Source organism: Lonchura striata, chromosome 3 (assembly GCF_046129695.1).
Source record: "Lonchura striata isolate bLonStr1 chromosome 3, bLonStr1.mat, whole genome shotgun sequence".
Taxonomy (NCBI): Eukaryota; Metazoa; Chordata; class Aves; order Passeriformes; family Estrildidae; genus Lonchura; species Lonchura striata.
Window position 1 is genome coordinate 107,940,927 of NC_134605.1, and position 20,841 is coordinate 107,961,767.

Consider the following 20,841-nt stretch of genomic DNA (forward strand, 5'->3'; position numbering starts at 1 on the left):
CCACTCTGAGCCTGGGGTGTTTTTGCCAAAAACCCGACACCGGTTTCAGTGCCGGGAGGGCTGTGATTTCTCACATCAGTGAGGCTCTCACACATCACTCTTCAAATAACAAGGTTGTTTTTTTTTGTTGTTGTTTTTTCCTCACTCTCCAAGACTGGGAGGAAAAAAAAATGCAAGAGGTGAATTTAATCCTTGGGTTGGCATCTGTGGGTGTCTGGATATTTATATGGCTCTGGCTGTGGCAGTGTGTGTGCTCAGGGTTACCAGCTGTCCCGAGGGTTATAATGAAGATTAACTCTGCAAAAGCCGTTTAAAATTTAATAATTACATAAAATACTTATGCTGGCCATTCTCATGCAAACTAAAGCAAGAGCAAATCTACTCAGCAGGTCACTGGTATAGCAGCATTCTGTGGTGGTGGGCAGGAGTTCAGGAGGCTTGGACCAAGGGGCTGTTACAGAGATAACTTCCACAAAATGTATGGGAAAAGAGCTCTTGTCTCATGATGATTTTCAAGTTCCCAGGTCATAAACATTTTCATAACTACATGTGGCTGATCACAGACCTTTCTTCATTGTCCAGTTTGGTTATTTTCCAGAAAACCTGTGGGAAGTGATTGTTAGAAGTCCCTTTCTGCCTTGCAAGATTTTCAGTTTTGTCTTTAAAAAAAACGCAGCAAACTCCAAACGTATATTTTCGTGGTTTGTTGTCCAAACAGCTCTTGCTAAGGATATGAATCACTGCGTCCTGGGAGGGTCTGATAGCAGCACTGTCCTCCATGGTTGGGAAAACTATTCTATCACTAACTAATCTTCATGAGTGTGAACTTTCCAACTGTCTGACAAAAAAAATAGAGATCATCAAGTTTCTACCCCCCTGCTGTGGGCAGGGATGCCACCCACTAGACCAGATTGCCTCAGAGCCTGTCCAGCCTGGCCTTGAACACTTCCAGGGGTGAGGCAGCCACAGCCTCTCTGAGCTGCCTGTTCCAGAGCTTCACCACCCTCACAGGGAAGAATTTCTTCCTTATGTCCAATCTAACCTGCCCTCTCTCAGTTTTAGGCCATTCATTCTTTCCCCCTTGTCCTGTCACTACATGCCCATGTTCAAGGTCCCTCTCCAGATGTCTTGTGACCCCTTCAGGTATTGGCAGACTGCAGTAAGGTCACCCTGGAGCCTTTTCTTCTCTAGCCTGAACAAACTCTTCTTACAAGAGGTGCTTCAGCCACTTGAACATTTCTGTAGCCTTCTCTGGACCTGATTTAGCAGGCCCACATCATTTTTATGTTGGGGACCCCAGAACTGGACACAGCACACCTGCACCTCCAAGTCCTTGGCAGGGCTGCTCTGAGCCCCTTCATCCTCCTGCCTATGCCAATACTGGTGATTGTCCTGACCCAGGTGGAGGACCTGGTACATCTTCAAACTTCCTCATTTAGGACTTGAAGTATATTTTGAGTGGCAGGGGGAGGAATTGAGTTTCCAATAGCTTCCCCTTTTTGGCAGTGGTCAGTGGAATTTTTGCATTTTGGAAAGGTATTTGTGTTGTGCACTTGGGATTTCCAAGTTCTGGTTTGGTTGAGCTGTGGTATCTTGTCAGCTGCAGTGTGGATGTGCTGCATCCTGGCTCTCTTGTGTAGGCTCTCAGTTGTGCTCAGACATAAAAATAGGCTGCTGTGGCTGTGTTTCACATGAGTCAGGAGGATATTTGAAGGAGGGAGGTGGGCTGAGCTCAGGAGAAGAGCTGGCTTTGCAGTGATTTGGAGCTTATATCTGGGTGTAGGGGAGGGTTGGGCTGCATCACTGTGGTTTTTCTGTCTGTCTTGCTTGTGCCCTTGGGCTGTGCTCTCTGTCTGTAATGCTTCATCCAGCCTGCCTGTCACAATCAGGATTTGTCACAGCATGTGGTGCACAGATTAATACTGCCCATCTCTGGAATACCTCTGTATGTAGGTGGTAGAAGCTCCAGGTGCTCCAGCTCAGATTGGCACTGGGATGGTGGAGATCAGTTCCCCCAAGTGTCATGGGTGAACTGATGGACCTTTGTCCCTGGTGATGAAGGGCTGGAGCATGGAGTTTCCTGAAATCCAGCCTTTCATTAAACTGTCTCTGGAACCCTGGGCTGCTGAGCTGCTCATTCCATGGGACTGTGTATGCCACAAACTTTCCTTCCCAGCTGTATAAGGCACCTATAAAACTTGAACTGATGTGTTAATCCTTTTCTATGCACTTTGTCCCTTTGTTACTAGTGGGGTGAAAGGACAGGTGGCTTGGAGGGGCTCTGAGCATGAGGTTTCCCCTTAAAGGTGGTATTTTCTTGAGGAGCACTCTGGTGAATAAAGTTGTTTGACTTGAGCTCTGAGAATCAAAACAATGACATTGTGAGAGGGTGGAGAGAGGAAGGAGCCTCAGTAGCTCTGTGGCTGTGGTTTGTCTTCCCTGCATCTGCTGCTGGGTGTGGGGTGGCTCTTCCTCTGCTCTCAAGTTTGCTTGAAGATGTGAAAAAATAATGGCAGAGAAGAGAAATGGTGCCTTGCAGGTGCTATAGGTGAGCGTGCCAGCACTGCTGGTCACAGCCCCACACCACACTGGCTCCTTGCCCTGCTTGAGGCCAAATGATGCTGAGGAACTGGGTCCATGTCCAACCTGCAAATAGCATGGCTGGGGAGACCAGTGAGGCTTGTCCAGAACAAACCATTAAAGCTTGGCCGAGTCCCAAGTGCATGTTTGATGACCACCTTGGTGACGTGGAGGGACTGATGGCTCTGTCTACATCAAACTGTTCTACAGTGAGGTGGGGCACTTCTGATGGAGCAGGAAGTGGATGGGAAAAATCTTGAACCAGATTCAAAACAAGCAAGTGGAAGTCATTGAATAAACTGGAATCATGTTCTGGGGAAGATGAGACAGAGGTGAGCAGTGGCCAGAGAAGGGCAGTGGAGCAGGTGTAATGGGCTGGAGCACAGGTCTGAGGAGAAGCAGCTGAGGGAGATGGGGGTGTTTAGCCTGGAGAAAAGGAGGCTCAGGGGGACCTTATCACTCTGTACAGGAGGCTATAGAGAAGTGGAGGCCCTGCTTCTCCAGGGGGGTCCTCCCTTCAGCTCAGCCTCTTTGTAGATGAGCTGAAGGGAGGACCTTTCTGGAGAGGCAGGATTTATGTTTTCTTGTGCCACTCTGGAGGCATTTGTCCATTCCCAGGCTTGTCTCCATTTATCCCAGTTTGCTCTGGCTGTAGATGTGCCTGGTTGTGCCTGTGTTCCCATGTGTGTACATACTCCCTTTGGCTTCCCACTGGCCTGTGCACAACATCTTGGCCTTGTCCTGGTTTAAAGGTGTGGTTATCACCACCTTAAAATATTAGGGGGATACATGGTATAGGCCAGCACAGCATTTAGAGACTTTCAGTGTTAAGAATGACAACTGAAATGCCACCTGCTCAGGTGCCTAAGACATGCATGGATGTCCTGGATCCTTCAAATCTATCCTTCCTTGACCATGGAAAATACATCCCGAAAACACAACTCAGCCAGATGCAGCTGTGGGTGTTCCTCTTTAATTCTGTTGTCTGAGGCATGAGAACAGCTGGGTGATCAGTGGTGATGGTTCCTGACATGGAAGAGGGGTGGAGCTGTCTCCCACTTTAGCAGCAGGATGGTGGCAGCTCTTCCAGGCTGTTCCTGTGGCCTATGGTAAAAAACAAGGATGACTCAGGCTGTGGAGAGCTTGAAGCAGCTTTAGCATAGCACATAGCACCAACGTGGCTGTGACCAGCCTCACATGGAAAGCATGAAATGGTGGGTTAAAGCACCATCTCTGCTGAGCTTGGCCATTTTACTTGGATTGCTGTGCTCTGGAGGTCTTTGAGCACCATCTCCAGCCCTGGTGTGCAGATGGGCATGGTGGGAGAAGGTCCACATGGCTCAGGAAGAAGGACAAGATCCAGGACCTGTGGTGGAGCTGGGATTTTTGCTCCAGTTTGTAGAACTACTGGAAATATGGAAGTATTAGGATGATAAGCTTATTATAAGAATTTTATTTTAGTGTGAGCAGTAATACTTGGCAGCGTGCATCTGTAGCCTGTCATGTAATGGTTTTAATCTTATTTTTTGAGAGCAGAGGGAGCAATGCTTTTCTTACTGACTGGAGCCAAATCTGCACTCTTGTCTGTGTCTCTTCATGTCTCTCTGGGTTTTGTTTGCACAATATTGTAGTGGATGTAGTGAACATATGGGGCTTAAATTCATTTAATAGTTGCAAGAAAATGAGTTTAATGTTCTTATAGTATTAAGGTAGACATTTCCAAATTCATTTTTAATGGAACATTTGTTCTCCAAAGATTATTACGCACCATTAAGTCCTCGGCTGCCTGGTGTGTTCTTGTGCCCAGGGATGTTATAGCCAAGGGACATAAACATGTTTATGGGCCTAATTTATTGAACGGTGAGATTAAATATACTGAACTTGAAAATGTCAGTAGAAGCATAAGCGCTTTGTCATAAATCCTGAGCGAGAACATTTGGACATAAATGTCGTGCTGCCGCATAAAACCGGTGCAAATCAAGTTGTGAGCAGCTGAAGACTTCTCTCACCAGTACAGCAGTCGTAAACACTGGCATTTGTCAGCATTAAATAAGTCCACGGGAGCAGGTAGTATATGGGTTTTTCCTTTTCTGGATTGGCTAGATGATCCACATGGGGATCATAAACCAGCAAATTATGTTTTAATGCTTCTATGTGTTTGATGTGCATGGGAGTGGGTGTGGGCAAAGCTCCCACCCAGCAGTAACTCATTGTCTCACTGCAGGGCAGCAGTGGAAGGGAGACCTGGTGCTGCTCACTAGATGTGTGTGTGTACATGAAAAAATGGGCAGCACTGTCTCTCTCTCTCTCTCTGTGTACATATATATATATATCAACCTAGCAAAAAATAATTACTGAATATGAGAGTAAAAAAGCTCTGCAAGATTTATACAGTGAGATTACAACTTAAATACTCTCTCTATATATACCTATATATATATATATATATATATATCTGTATCTCAGTGCATAAGTCATTATCTATATACCTATATATGGATATATAATAGGCAGTACCACACATGATTATCCCTCTTTGCATTGCTGTCATTACCTTGGTGCATAAGCCTTGCAGAGCTTTTTCTGTCCTTGTATTCATGGATTTTTACTTTTTTTATCCCCTGGATTCAGTGATAAAATCAAGCAGTGCTGCATAAATCAGGCATTTTGCTGGTTTTATGCAAAAAGCAGTCGTATTTTCTGTTCTAAAGAACCTGACTCCAAACCTCAGTTGTCTTTTGGGCTTCTTATCAACCCAGGTATATCATATCAGAAGGCACAAGGGCTTGGCTGCCAGTGTGGTCTGAACTTTCTGTTCTTCGGCACTGCCAGCCTGGATGCAAAGTCATGGAGGGAGAGGAATTTGGCATTTGCCTGGAAGCACATGGCTCAGTCCCTTGAACTGAGGGCCACTGGGTCTTCATCTGAGTAATGGGAAGCATTGACAAAACCAGGCTTAATTCCTGCTGCTCTGTTGTGATGCAATGTGCGCCAGTATCTAATGAGCTAAGTCACATCAGTCACCCCAGAATAAATCCCAATAGCAGGTTCACAGCCTTCTCTCCATAGTTAGAACCAAGCCCTGTGGTTGGCTTGGGTTTTTTGGGTGTGCTGCATCCCCCATGCTGGGCTGGTGGGCCAAGCTTTTCTGGTAGGTGAAGCCCCAGCTCTCACAACTCCATGTGAGATGGTACAAGCACGTGTCTGGTAAAAGCTGGGGAGGGAGGTGTGGTGGTTGTGGTGGGAGGAGGGTGGGGAAGTACCAAATGTGGATTGTGCTTTGGTGTTCTTGATTTAGAACAGGTTTAGCACCGTCTGTGGATGCTCCAAGAACTGTGGGCTCAAGGCTGTGTTATCTAGTTAGGAAGTGAAAACTAAAGTCTATATATAGCAGGTTTGATAAGCTTTCCTTAACTGAGAAGAGGTTTTGTCAAAAATATCTTTGTGGAGCTTTATAGTTTTTTACATACTTCTTTTTATATAAGCATATGTACATATATATGTAAAATACCTATGTTATATATAGAGATATACAGAAGTATGTATAATATATACACAGATATACACAAATACATATAAAAATACATCAGGCTGCATAGATACTTTAGAGATCTGTGTGTATATTTGTACAAACCCAATTTGTATTGGGTTTGTATGGTCAGGTTTTGATACCAGGGGGCTACAGGGGTCAGTCCTGTGAGAAGCTGCCAAAAGCTTCACCCATGTCCAGGGGAACCAATCCCAGCCAGCTCTAGAACAGACCCACCACTGTCCAAGACTGAGCCCATCAGGAATGGTGGGACTGCCTCTGGGACAACAGATTAAAAAGAGGGGCAAAAAAAAAAGAAAAAAGCTGGTAACTTCAGCCAGTAGAGAGAGGAGTGAGAACATGTGAGCAACAGCTCTGCAGACACCAGGGTCAGTGAAGAAGAAGGGGGAGAGAGGCAGCCATGCTGGAGGAGGTTTTCTGGCAGGACCTCTGGAAGGGACCTGCCATGCTGGAGCAAGGGAGGAGTGTGAGGATTCATCCCCATGAGGAGAAAGGAGCAGCAGAGACAATGTGTAGTGGACTGACACATTCACCATTCTCTGCTCACTGCTGAGGAGAGGAGGAAGAGAATTTAGGAGTGAAGTTAAACTGGGAGAAAGGAAGGGATGGGTGGGAAGGGATTTAGGTTTTATTTCCCATTACCCTATTCTGCTTTGATTAGCAAAAAGTAAAACTAATTTCCCCAAGCTGAGTCTGGTTTGCCAGTGACAGTCACTGGTGAGGGATTTCTCTCTGCCTGTATCTCAACCCATGAACCTTTTGTTATATCTTGTTATATTTTCTCAGCTGAGGAAGGCAGGTATAGAACAGCTTTGGTGGGCATCTGGTGTTCAGGCCATATACATATATGTACACACATCTTTATAAAAGATGTAATACATAGAGACATACAAAAGTGGGTACCATATATCCCTGTGTGTATAAACATATGCACATGTAGAAAAAAGGATACCTTTATCAGTGTGTATAGTTTCTATAGATTTATTTTTGTATGTATGTATATATTTGACTGTATCAGAGCTGTGAACTGAAGGTGCAGTGGGAGGTTTTGGTGCAGGTTAAACTCCATTAGAAAGCGTTAAATTTTAGGGCAGCTGGATAAACCCCAGCTATGATATTCTTCTGTAAGCAGCTATTTTTGCTGTTGTGCCTGCAGAGGGAAAGAGAAGTGCTCCCTCTAGCCATGGGGGCACACTGGGAGGAAACAGAAGGTGTGGTTATCTTTCTGGAAAAAGTGAGTTTCTCTTTGCAGCTCACAGATGCTGACCCTTCATGTTGCTGTTTGAAACAAGGTGTTGCTCATTGATAAAACAGGGTTAATTAGTTATTTTGGAGGAGATATGGCTTTATTTGAATCTTTGACTCCTGACCTGTAGTAGACTCAAGGATAAGTTTGCTGTTTGCATTGCTTCCTGACCTACACGGAGAAAACCCTCCCTGGTCTTGAGCCAGGATGTCTCAAGTGCTTTTCTGGGGGAAACTGCCTTTTTGCTGTCTAGTTTCCTACCAGATCCTCCATTCACCCAATGCTCACCTGGCACAGTATCTCCCACCTCATGACTGAGTCATCCCGCCTGTCTGCACTGGAAATGGCTCTGAATGCAATCCTAGCTGCTGTACATGCTTGTTATGGAAATACTCATCTTTATAGAGGTGCTTTGGTGACTCACCTCTTAATCCAGCTCTCTCAAGGCAGTGGCTGCAGTGCAGGTGTGTGGGTGAGCATGTGCTCTTCCACCCTGGTCCTGCAGCCGTGTGGTGGCTGAGTACCCAGGGTCCTCCTGTGCTAAAGAGTGCAGGAGATTTTACAAGTAAATTATTGATTTTAGAGTGTGTTGGGTTAACTGATGGGTCAGTTTACATGCATAGCAGCTGTTCAACATGTTATGGGTGCTGCTTCTCTGCAGCCTGAACTCAGAAAAGGTGTTAAAACAATAATAATGATAATTACAACAAACCTACCCAAGAAAAGCAAAGCGTGGACGTTTGGGGATGAGAGAAGCTTTGCTAGACTGATGTCTGCAGACCCCACTGCCTCACCTGTGGCTTCTCTGCCCCGCAGGCATCGACATCCTCAAGCTGGTGGCAGCCCAGGTGGGGAGCCAGTGGAAGGACATCTACCAGTTCCTGTGCAACGCCAGCGAGCGGGAGGTGGCGGCTTTCTCCAATGGCTACGCGGCCGACCACGAGCGCGCCTACGCCGCCCTGCAGCACTGGACCATCCGCGGGCCCGAGGCCAGCCTGGCCCAGCTCATCAGCGCGCTCCGCCAGCACCGCCGCAACGACGTGGTGGAGAAGATCCGCGGCCTCATGGAGGACACCACGCCGGTAACGCCGGGCTGGGCTTTGGTGCAGGTGTCACCTTGTGAGATGTGGTGGCGTGGGACATGACTGTGGCCTTGAGCTTAGCTCGTGGCCAGGTAGCTCCCTCTCTCCATGGAGCTCCTTGGGGGCTTGTGTTGAAGCTGTGCATTGCTTTTGAGCAAGGCTTTGCCAATGTTTGCTCAAATCCCAAAGTTTTGATGGGCTCTAGAATCCCATGTGCTTTGCATATATCTTTGGAGATCACCAGGAGGTGAGCCCTTGTGCCAGGGACATGGAGGAAAAAGCATCCCCCTTTAAACTTGCTCTCAAATGCTGTGGATTTGTGAGAAGAGCCAAGTACCCTTGAGCACTAAGTGTTGATTCCTCCAAGAAGGTGACTGGTGGCATGGGAGAGGGCATCTTTGCAGTCCTCCAGAGTTGTTGCTCTTCTTTGGCAGTGCTGGCCTTAAACTGTCCTATATTTTGAGAGAATAAATAAATTGCTGCAGAAGATCCTGCAGTAGGTTCTCAGCTGGGTGTAAGTCATCAGGAAGTGCTTCAGTGACCTTTGCAGATTTGTTTTGGCACTGCTACCTTACTTGTTTCAGTTTTTTGGCTCTGATAACTTGATGGTTTGCAAGAAGTGTTTGTAAAGGTGATGAGTGGGGCTTTTTCTGAACATAGAAGCCAATGGGACAACATGGAGATGGAGATGATGGTGTTTAAGGTATGGCTCTTCCCCCTAAACTGGTTGGTGAAACATTTCCCATTGCCTTAGCACTGACCCAGACCCAAAGGGGGAGCAGGTTGCAGACCTCTCTGATGAGGGATTTGGCAAGATGGAACTTTGGTCACAGTAGAGCTTCTGAAACAGAGCATTTGTCAGGGCAGGGCATTCCCAAATTTTACTTTGACCATCACAGACCTCCCCTTATATGAGGGACTGTGATTCCTTCACTGTGTTGCATATCTTAAATTATTTCATTTGATCCCTTCACTGTGTCATATTTTGTTTAGTGTATGAAACACTTTATTCCTTTGTTCCCATTGTATGAAATCAGAAGTTGGGATGTGCTGGCAGGAGCCCTGGGCTTGTGTTTCAGAGAGACCCTGAGTCAGGTGTGTGCCAAACATCCTGCTGAGATCTTGGATAGGGTAGCTTTGCCAGCTGCCTGATCTCTCCTGCTCCTGCTCAGTTGCTGGTTTTTTCCTTTCAGCTCCTGGTAACTAAGCAGCATGTGGCTTTCTCATTGGTGGAAGAAATAAAATTAAAAAACCCAAGACAAGCTATGTTTAGGAAGAGAAGAGAAGCAGAGAAAATTGCCATTTTGCACATATGAGTTAAAGTTTCTAGCATGTGCACTGTCCCTGAAGGACATGTTGTACTCTTGCTCTCCTGGAGCAGGTAGTAACCTGTGTCCTTGTATTTACTGCTCTGACTTTGAACACTGCAACAAAGCTCTGGGCAAGGATGTTGGATAAAACATGGGATTAGTTCCTCAGCAGGGCACGTAATTAACAGACTTGGGCTGTGCAGTGCTGAATGCCCCTGGCTCTTTTGGCCAAGACCATCAGGCTGTGCTTATCTAACAGTACAGATTGCAGGTGGTGACTCCATGAGCAGGGTTTATGGGGTGACCTGTCAGGGTGGAGGACTCCCAGTAATGGAGTAACCACAAGCTGTGCCCATAACTCTGAAAATACAGCAAGCAGATGTTCCAGAGAATGAGCAAACCCAAATCTCAAAGATAGCTGTATGCAAGTCTCCTGGATCTCCCAAAAAGCTTAAAACAGTGTGTTGTCTTTTCTAGTGTCCAGCACACCTGGATCCTGGGGTGGTTCCCCATCAGTTTCACTTGTTTTTCTAGAAATGAATAAAATTGGGTTGCTGATCTATCAAGCAGGTGGGTTGAGTCCACATGAGAAATTTGGCTAATTTCAGCAAAGGAGTTGTTTTTTAACAAATTCACCCAAGCTGTCACATCCTCTTTGCCTATTCACCTGACTGGGCTTTTTCAGATGAGCATCCCTCATGATCAACCGTAGAAGTTGGCCACTGCCCTGCCCTGGAGATCCTGGAGCTGTGTGTGGGTGTCACAGCCTGGCAGCACCCCAGGGTACAAATCCAGCAGGGCAGCACATTGTGTTTCTGTGAGGTGCTGCCTGCTGGAACCTGCCTGACTCCTCTCCCTGAGCTGGCTCCCGTGGTGTCGATGTGGGTGGTGATACAATGGCCCTGCAGGGAACACTAAAGCAGTTTGTGCATGGGAGACCAAATCCCTGGAGAATTGTGCTGGTAGCTAATCATCATCACAGCAGTCCGGGAAGCCAAGAGCTTGGTGCCAGGAGCAGGCATGGAGGTTGATCTTTGGGGTTTTTTTAATCTGCTGGTTGGAAAACCTTTAATTAGAGCTAATTGAGGTTTGGCTCTGGGTGATTTGTCGATCCAAACACAGATAAATGGAGGCAGTTTCTCTCTGCACCACAGCAGTTTGATCCAGAGGAATGGGTCACCCTGTTGGTGGCAAGAGTGGGTGCTGTGATCTCCAGCCCTGCAGAAGGAGTCTTGCAAAAAAAAAAAAAAAAAAAAACAAAACACAAAACCAACAGAAAAGAATGACAAGACCTTTTGTTGCTGCAGGGGGAGTGAGGACTCTCGTAAGCAATGCAAATGCATGCATCCTCCCTCTGGCTAAGTTGCCCAGAGAGGCTGTAGATGCCCCGCCCCATCCCTGTAAGTGTTCAAGGCTAGGTTGGACAGGGTAACCAGGAGCAACCTGGCTTAGAGGAAGGTGTCCCTGCCCATGGCAGGGTGTTGGAACAAGATGGGCTTTAAGATCCCTTCCAACCCAAACCATTTTGTGAGTCCAGGTAACAGCACGATCCCCTTAGGGTGACCTGAGCCAGCAGTGAGCTCCAACGTGTGCTGGTGTGTCCTACATGAGCCCAGGAGGGATGGATGCATGGATGGCTGTGCTGTCTGGGATGCCTTTGGCTCTGCCCAGCATCCCGGGTGCAAAATGGAGTTTCCCATCTCTCTGCACGATCCCTGTGTCGTAAGAAAGCACTGACGTCCCCAAGGCATGGGTAAAAGTTGTTATTGAACACTGTAGTTCTCAGATGGCAAACCAGTGCCGTAAACACATTTCATCCCACCCACTACTGCACCCTTCTCTTAAATCCTTTATCTGGTGTCTGCCTTCAACTGTAAAACCTATGGAGGCAAAGCTGCTCTCTCCTGTAGTGCCCTGTTCCCTCGACAGCCTTTCATGCTCCGAAATCCAAATATTTACATCCCCTGATAGGAATAGGGGAATTAATGAGAGTCTCTGGAGTGTTACAGCATGAGGCAGGAACATTTTCCTTCAGGTGAGGAACAGCTCTGCTGCAGACTTCCCTGCTTTTATAGCTGTGGGAGATTATGCTGGTTTTGCATGGCGCTGGATGAATTTAGGTTAAACCGAGATTAGCCCTCTGAATCATTTTGCTCGGGGTTTTTTGCAGCTGAACCAGAAAATATAGTGAGTACAGAAACTGTGGGAAGGTTTTTTAAGGGTGCATTTAACTCACAGGGTTCCTGTTAAAGCCTGGCCCTGGCCACAAATATTTGTTGGACTCAAGGTTTGCAAAATCTGTGCCCTCTCAGGCAGGTTTGCCAGACAGTGGCAAGCCTGGGCACTGCTTATCAGGCACAAGCACATCCCAAATTAGTGGTGCTGACAACAGAAATAGGGGAAAGAGTGGGGTGGAAGAAGGGAGAAGTTTCTCCCTGCCATCACAGCAAACTGCAGTTCTCCATTTTTTGGGGTTAATATCAGAAAAACTGATTTTTACCATGGGGTAACGAGATGATTTTTTTTTGTGGTGCATAACAGCATTTTGCAGCTACCAAAGGGGCTCTGCACTCACCTGCCCTGGCCTGGGGTGGAGCTGGCATAGCTGGGCCGCATTGGCTCTCCTGAGTGCCCTGCTGTGAGCAGTGCTTTAAGCTCTTATCGTTTTATTTATGGCTCTGCTGGCCTTGGCTGAAATATTTCAGGGACTGGATGGAAGGGAAGCAAACAGCCTCGTTCAGGGCATTCAGCAGCACAGCCTCAGCAAAGCTGAAAAACAAACCCAAACCATGAATAAGGGAGATGTTGAAAGTGGAGAGGGGAAGCCTACAACCCCAAGCCTAGCAAGGTTCAGTTTTGTGGCTGATTTTGTGCTGCATATAATCCCATGAGTCAGCAGATGTGTCAAGGCTGGGGCTGGTGTGAGGTTAAGCTGTGGGGTTTTGGGGTATTTCAGAGGAGAAGAGGATGTGAGAGCAGCCCCATGTCCAGGCACGTGGCTGTGGCAAGGCCTCGTGGTTCTGTCTCTTGCTCTTTCACAGGTCAAAACCCTGAGGGGGAGGTCAAGAGCCTGGAGCAGCACTCCTCAAACTCAGTCCCTGTCAGCTCCCACCCATCTCCTTCACTTCCTCTTGTGGCAATGCAGGACTGGGCTGGGCCCCATAATTAGGAATTAAGTTTGTGCTGTGTTCACGTGCCAGCAGTGTAGTGAGAGTAAAGCTGTTGGATGGATTTCCCAGCCATAGGGGCCTGTGGTCTGAGGGCTGGGAAGTGCTCAGGCAGCCAGGAAAAGAACAAAATTGCCTTTTGGAGTTGCATCAGGTTTTATTTGAGGCACAAAGCTGTAAGGTGAAGTGGCCAGAGCCCTGGGGAAGGTGTAGGGCTGGCTGGGTTTTGCTGGAGTGGGCATAACTCCAGGTTTGCTCTAAGCCATGACTTGATTTTCAGCAAACTGACATTGGGTTTGAACTATGCTGAAGAATGTGCAATAAACAAAATGTAATAATTCATAAAGTAATGCAAAGAGAAACAGCATAAATGCAAAAATATAAATCTTACATATGCAGTGATATTGAGGTTTCCCTAATATGGTGGTCACATCTCCTGGGGTCTGTGTTTGCAGTGTAATGGATTTGGGAGCATAAGAGGAAACTAGAAGATGGTTTCTTCTGCTAGCCAAACTCAGTATTGACTAACTCAGCCTGTAATTGTGTTTGGAACCTCTTCATCAGGGTTTCGTCACCTCTTCATTATGGTTTGAGTTGAAAAAGTGAGTGGGCAAATCCACAGAATGGAGAAGCCAGCAGAGGCTCTCCTGGAGAAATTATCTGCTTGAGAAGTGCTCAGCCCGCAGACAGCCGGGGCAGGGCTGATGGGGAAGAGCTGCTTCCTCTGTGGGTGGCTGCAGTTTTGGTTATGGCATCTAAACCCTGCCCAGACCCAGCATTGCCCATCCCAAGTCATGTGAGGCTTGACTTGAGCCCACTTCCCCAGAGCTGCCTTGTGTTAAGGGAAGAGGCTCCACCATAGAGAGGGGTTGAGCATTCTCCTGCAACCACAGGGTGAGGTGAAGGGCACAGAGAGGAAATTTGGGCTTTCCCACCCCAGCATCCTCATGTTCTTCCTATCCTGGCAGGGGACATGCCTTCTGCTCTGCAGCACCACGCACCATCACTGCCTTTCTCTGACACCTCACTGAGAGCTCATGGCCTTGCCAGTGGTGTTTAACCTGCCAGGGTCTGTCTGTCTGCCCCCAGGAGGGACCCCCAAACACCGTGAAGCTCATGATCCACAGAAATCCTCCCTACCCCTGTGGAGTCCACAGCAAGAGCATTCCACACCAGCACCACTCTGCCTGCGGCATCACCTGTGCCCACCCCGCTCCATGTGCCGGGGTTTTTCCTGCTGCATTCCCTACGGAGGCACAACAGACCTGGGAATAAGGGCTGGTGTCAGTCGGGTGTCATCTTCTGGCAGGGAATCTGGGAAGTGACTGCCTCGGTGCTAAATTTATCCCCCCCACATGCCGGAGGGTGCACAGCCGCCCCCAGCAGCACCAGCCTGCTTTGTTCCCTCCTGGTTGCGGCAGGAGGAATTGCTGGGAAGCATCGCCTGAGGGATAGGTATTTTTTAGTGCCTGCTACTGCTCCTTCCTAATATTAGCACAGCAGCTGCAGTTTCTGTTTGTCTGAGCGAAGCTTTTATTGCAGTACTGTAAAACGGAGGCAGCAAATGGGACCAACCCGTTCAAACAGAGCTGGTGAGAGCAGCTGGGAGAGAAAACAAAGCCAAGCCTGTGTCTTCTCCTGCCCCTGTCCCCTTCTGTGCTCTTCTCTTCCTCCTGCCCCATCCCTTTCTGTCCCTTTTTCTTCCTTTTACGAAGGGCCTTCAGACACCCTGAGCTGCTTAGAGCATCCTCCCAGCTGCACTGGGATCCAAGAGGATGCTGGTGCTTGAACAGCAGTCTAAAGGGCTGCAAGTACACAGGAGATTTTAGGAGTTTTTTTAATTAATATTTTTAGCATGGAAAATCTCTTGGTGTAGTGCTCAAAAAAAGAAAAAAACCTAAAAAAAATAGCTGGCAGAGCACCTTTGATGGGTTGTAGGAGGGTGCTGTTGTGACAAAGCCACTGCAGTGTCTTTGGTTTCCGTGCTGGACTGTGCATCTAACAGTGTCCCACGTGTCTCTCTTTGCAGGCACAGATGCAACCCCAGTGGCAAGCGCAGGAGCCCAGCAATGAGGACGTAAAGGTGAGAAATCCCATAGCTCTGGAAAGGCAAAAGGGGGGTTGCAATAGGGTTTTTTGTTTTTTTTTTCCCCAGCCAGAGCTTGGTTTCACCCAATCACCACCATTCATAAAAATAGGAATGGCCAAGGTGGTTTCAATGCAGTGAGTCACAGGCTATGAATAGTGTGTTTTTACACCTATTCCACAGGCTTCACCTCACAGCAACCTTTTGCATTCCCTGGTCTTTCCAAGCCCTCATTCCCAGTTGCTTTCTTCCCATGGTTTAAACATTAACACACATCCAAGCATCCTGTTTGCTTTGCCTCAAACTTGCAACTGTTCAGCTATTTGGAAAGCCTTGGGCTCCCGGGACAGCTACAGTCAAATAACCTCAGGTGATTTTGTCTTTCCTAGTGTGTTTTAGCAGCTGTTTAATTAAACTTCAAATGAGTTGGTTCTGGGAAGACAGAGCTGGGGCAGCTGTCTGCTCCCTGCCCTCCCTTGGCCAATTATTGCTCAGTCATCAGTCTCCTTTTTGGGAAGGGGTGGCTGGGGTTGTGGTTGAATATTAGGTAGATGAGCTGCACAAGGAAAAATTAACCCCTAAAGCCTGTGTTATTTTTAAAGGGAATATCAGAGTATATTACAGTTTGGAAAGTGGCCAGCTGCTGTCCTGGTCCTTCCCTTGATATTCCCACTTAATGGCCATAGCTGATTCTTCATGATAAGCTGTACTGGAAAGGGAATTTCAGAGGAGAAAGCAGATTCTTTTAATTAAAAATTAAAGCTGACTTTTATTTTTAACATGCCTATTGCATAATGCACTGTGCTAGAACAAATCCTCCCCTGTTTATTTTCAATGAGGGGAGAAAAAAAACCCTTTTATTCTACCAGGAACAGGATTCAATGTTAATTTAATGTGAACTAATGGGCGTCCCAGCAGACATGTGATTTGTGGGTGGCGAATTCCTCAACACAGATGAGGAATGTTCAGGCACATCCATGCTGGTGCGGAGGTGGCTCAGCAGCTCCCTTTCCCACAGCCTTTAATCCCAATTTCGCATTTCATCCCTGAGTTGTAGGCAAAAGCCTGTTAGCAGGAATATCTGATCTTCCCTCTGTAGAAGAAAACAGGGTTGTGAAATGCTGTTGGGAGGGGGAATTGCATGGGCACAGGGCTTGCAATTCTTTTCCCTGGCAGGTCAAGCAGGGACATGAGGTTGGGGACAAAGGTTAAATATTCTCTTAAAATAACCTGTTTAGAGGGAACTGGTGACCTGAAGAAGGGCCCAGTCTGTCAGCCAGGGATATGAGGATGCTGGCCCAGGCATCTCATCCCTGCAGTGTGTGGGAACTAGAAATGCTCTGCTTGAGATTTGTGCTCTGAGGGGATGTTGAGAGGCAGAGGAGGGTAGATATTGTTTGCTACTGTCATGGAGGTAGGAGGTTCCAAGAAGAAACATGCAGAGTAAAGTCAAATTAGGAAGCAGGTTCACACCAGCACCCAAATTCGCAGAATCATAGATTTGTTAAGGTTGGAAATAACATTTAAGATCATTGAGTCCAATCCTTAGCCCAATACTGCCAAGTCCACCATTAAACCATGTCCCCAGCTGCTACATCCACACATTTTTTTAATGCCTCCAGGGATGGTGATTTCACCACTTCCCTAGGCAGCCTATAACAATTCCTGACCACTCTTTTGGTGAATAAATTTTTCCTAATACCCAGTCTAAACCTCCCCTGGCACAACTTGAGGCCATTTCATCTTGTCCTGTCTCTTGTCACCTGTCACTTGTCAAATGGTGCTGCTTTCCAGAGTAGCGCTTCCCAGCAGTGCTTGCTGCTCCTGATGTCTTTGGAACTCTGGAGCTGAACATTTGTCTTTGGCTCACATCCAGGACAGGAAAAAGCAAAAGCATTTGGGTGACACTGTGGTCAGTGCCAGCTCCTGCCTGTCCTTCCTTTCTCTGAACTTGGAGACTGGTGGGATAGACTTTTCCATCAGGCTTTAATGGGATGCTCTTGGGAGCAGGGGTGAGATGGGGCGAACAAATAATTAATTTGATGTGGAGCTGGTCAGTGGAGCTGTCAGAGCCATGTGATGCACTGGAGATCCCATGGAGGGTCTCACAGCCCTCGTCCTGCTGCCTTGGTACTGGCTGGAGCTGTGGAACCAGCTTTTAGCAAACAACAGGTGTGGAGCAGGTTTTGGGCATCATCACCTCTTGCCCCCAAGAGCTGTGTTTTAGGTTTTAATAAACTGAGTCTGAGAAGGAGAGCCTGCCTAAAATGCTGAGGTTGCAGCTGCCATCCTGGTGCAGTGGTTGCTCCTCCCAGGTGTCCCAAGGGTTGTGTGTTGTTACCGCTCCTGCCTGATGTGCCAAATGCCAGTGCTGATGTCCACCCTGGGTCATCTCCTGTGCCTGTTGTGGGCCAGCAGAACAGGTCACCCCTTGCTGAGGGTGGGCTGGAATGTTCTGAAAGCCAGGGTGCAGGGGGGTTTGGGCGTTACCTGTCGCGTAGCATCCCCCCAGTTAATTTTCCCTATTTCCTTCCCCCAAAGCTGGAAGGTGACAAGCTGGCGCTGCCGGTGAGCCCCAGCCCGGTGAGCCCCGCGCCCACGCCCAGCCCCAAGCCCCCCGAGGCGGCCGTGCTCACCGTGGAGCCCTCTCCTTCCGAGAAGAAATGCTTCTTTGTGGACGAAGCCGAGCCTCTCCTGCGCTGCGACTCCACCTCCAGCGGCTCCTCCGCGCTCAGCCGGACAGGCTCTTTTATTACCAAAGGTACCAAAACCAGCCCAGGGGCAGAGTGGGAGGACAGAAGGGACACCATGGCATGTCCCATGTGGTCAGCACATGTGGTAGAGCTGCCCAACACAGGATATCATTAAAGTAAATAAATGGGAAAACTGTCTCTCCAGGAGAGAGATCATTCCTGAGCAGAATTAGTTAGTGTTAGTGTTAGTGAAGATGATAAAGACTTGAGACAGAAAAAGATCTTTAAAGGCTTTTAACTCTTTGAAGTTCTGCCAGGGAAGTTGTAGCATCACTGAGTTTTTGGGGCTGTTTCTCCTGACTTTTGGCTCTTGCATTGGCCTGTGCATTTCTGCATGAAATTAAACCAGAAAATGTAATTTCCAGACTGATTCTCATTTGGGTTTTTTTTTAAATTTTTTTTCACTTTGGTCCTCATCATCCCCCTTTGTTTTAGGGGCTTTAATTTACTCCATTTAACTTGCTGCATTTAATTTCTGATGAAGGTGAAACACTGAGCTCAGTCAATTTACCAAATTTATACTTGAGTGTGAAAATAAAGCTGACCCAACAAAAACAACTTGAAAGAGCAGAATTCAGCTTTTTTGGCTCCTTTCCTTCCCTCACTTTTTCAAATTGGCCATTCAGCATTTACAATGCTGTGTTTGCTCTTGCAGGATCCTGGCTGAGATGCCTCGGCAGCACTGCCTTCCCCATCTTCCCTCATCCCCATCACTTGTCACCCTCCACCTTTTCCCTCAGTTCTCCTTGTGGCATGTCCCTCTCCAGAGGTGGCATCAGGAGATGGGCTGAGAACAAGCTCTGGTTAGCAGAGGTTTCTTGGGGAGTTTTGTGACCATTCCCCTTTCCTCCTACAGAAAAGAAGGACACCGTCCTGCGCCAGGTGCGCTTGGACCCGTGCGACCTGCAGCCCATCTTTGACGACATGCTGCACATCCTCAACCCCGAGGAGCTCCACGTGATCGAGGAGATCCCGCAGGCCGAAGACAAGCTGGACAGGCTATTTGAGATCGCTGGAGTCAAGAGCCAGGAAGCCAGCCAGACCCTCCTGGACTCTGTCTATAGCCACCTTCCTGATTTACTGTAGGCACTGGGTCACCGCACGCTCTCTGAATATCTGCTAGAGCTAGCTTGGCACTCGTTAAGATGACCAACAATACGCAGGCGGGATTTTTTGTAGAATATACGGCCAGTATTTTCATTGAGGTGTCCTTGGTTTTTGGAGGGGGTGCAGTTTGCCAGCGTTGCCCCCCTCCACTGTAACTCTATCGCTCAGTCCAAGTCTTTGCACCCTCTGCCCCCTCCCCAAGCCTCTCTTCTCCTTGTTCTCATTCCAATCAGATCAGCCGATGCACTTTAAAAAAAAGAAAGCAAACAAAAAAATCCAAAACCGCAGTTAATGAACTGAAAGATCACGAATCTGGTGTAATGTAACACATGAAATTGGGGATTGCTTTGTAATCCCCTTCCTCTGTCAAAGCTGTTGCTCGGAGTGACCATGCCCCACCATTTCCCTTTGCCTCAGGGCAGTAAATGGCAAAATCACGCAAAAATCCCACCCTAATTGTTGCTGGTTACTGTCTTTTAACGCAGCTAAGCTTCCCACTCAAGCTGACTTTTTTTTTTATGTACTCGTTTGGCTCATATCCATTGCTGAGATTTTACTAGCACGGTTATTTATTGTATGAATTTCACCCGGACAACGCATCGCGCTCCCAATACGCTACAGCAGAAGCGCTTAAACCACAAGGAAAAGGGTCAAGCCCCACCAACCTTCAAGGCAGTGGAAAGATCCTTTGCCTCCAGTTGAATGTAAGGAGTTACCCTGCCTTGCCACATGTGGGAATGGTGGGGCCCCGAAGGGAGCCGGTGCTGGACGTGGGGAGGCGAAGGCCACCGGTGGTCCCGCTCTCCTCGTGCTGTAAGACTTAAACCAAGCTATGCTTTTACACTCGTGTCTCTTGTTTTTTATACAGATGTGGCCGATAAGTTCTCCGAAGACCTTATGTGGTCTCAATAGTCTCTTCAAATCACACTTCACTTTTTATTAAAAGAGGTCAGGGGTGGGGGGTATGGGGGACAAAAAAGCTGCATCGTAAGAAGTCTGTCTGATTATATTTGCAATTATTATGCTCCCATAACGAACAGTCTGTACTATGCTCAATTTGAAGAAATAATGGTATGAGGGTGGCATGAGCTGCCCCTTGGGAAGGGGTGGGAGTGGGGGAAGAGGGGAATGAATTGAAAAATTGCCTTCCAGTGTACTAATTTATTAATAAATACTAGGTGTTTGTTACTTGACATTGTGTTAACCTCCTTAACAGCTGCCCAGGGGACACCTGGGTTGGGGCAGGGGCTTGTTTGGGGTTCCCATGGTGATGAGGGGGATTTTGGAGTTTGGGGGTCATGAGGAGGTAGCTTTGAGGTCAAAACGTGATTGCTTTCTGTTGGTAGCACTGCCTTGAGTCCCCACAGTCACTGCTGGAGCTCCCAGCAGGTCCCCTCCCTGTGCTGGGATGGGGGACCTGTGCTAATCCCTGCAGCACTGACAGATCAGATGGCTGATGGGGCTTCCAGGGTTGGTTTTTGCAAACTCTCAAAGGCTTTGCGGGCATTTTGGGGAGCCTGAAGTATTAATTTAGCAGGAAGCAGCTGCTGTGCTGAGTCACTCTCGAGCTAAGGTCTTGCAGTCACAGCATTTCTGTCAGTGCTACATTGCCCATGTCCATAAAGTCTGCACTTCCAAATAACTCATCCCTTGTTATTCTGTCTACAAATTGAATCCTTAATGGGACAAATGCTTGGTTTATAAGACTGTCATTTTGTTTACTTGGCTCCAGAGTGATATTCTGTTACCAAGGGTGCTGTGTTTTCCTTCTGGCTGGCACTGGAAATTGCTGGTCCAGGACTATACATAGGTACACAACTGAAACTTTTCAACACATGCACAGATGAAATACAGTGTCAAATAGCAAGAGCCTTTATTGGGAGCTCTGGGGTGGAGTTTTCCCTTGGTGGCATTGAAACATTTAGCTCTCAGTGCCTGCAGTTCTGAGGTGGAACCAGTA

General features: G+C 47.6%; 1 protein-coding gene across 3 annotated transcripts in view; it reads left to right on the forward strand.

The window, feature by feature from the left end:
* Nucleotides 1–20,074, forward strand: part of TNFRSF21 (TNF receptor superfamily member 21) — a 35,041-nt gene extending 14,967 nt beyond the window's left edge. For all 3 annotated transcript variants that reach the window (XM_021529761.2, XM_021529762.3, XM_021529763.3), the window contains exons 4-7: nucleotides 8,193–8,458; nucleotides 14,965–15,018; nucleotides 17,563–17,782; nucleotides 18,631–20,074. In XM_021529761.2, the coding sequence (XP_021385436.1) occupies nucleotides 8,193–8,458; nucleotides 14,965–15,018; nucleotides 17,563–17,782; nucleotides 18,631–18,860 (770 nt within the window). In that variant the 3' untranslated portion in view covers nucleotides 18,861–20,074. The remainder of the gene's footprint in view (nucleotides 1–8,192; nucleotides 8,459–14,964; nucleotides 15,019–17,562; nucleotides 17,783–18,630) is intronic.
* The last annotated feature ends 767 nt before the right edge of the window (nucleotides 20,075–20,841 follow it).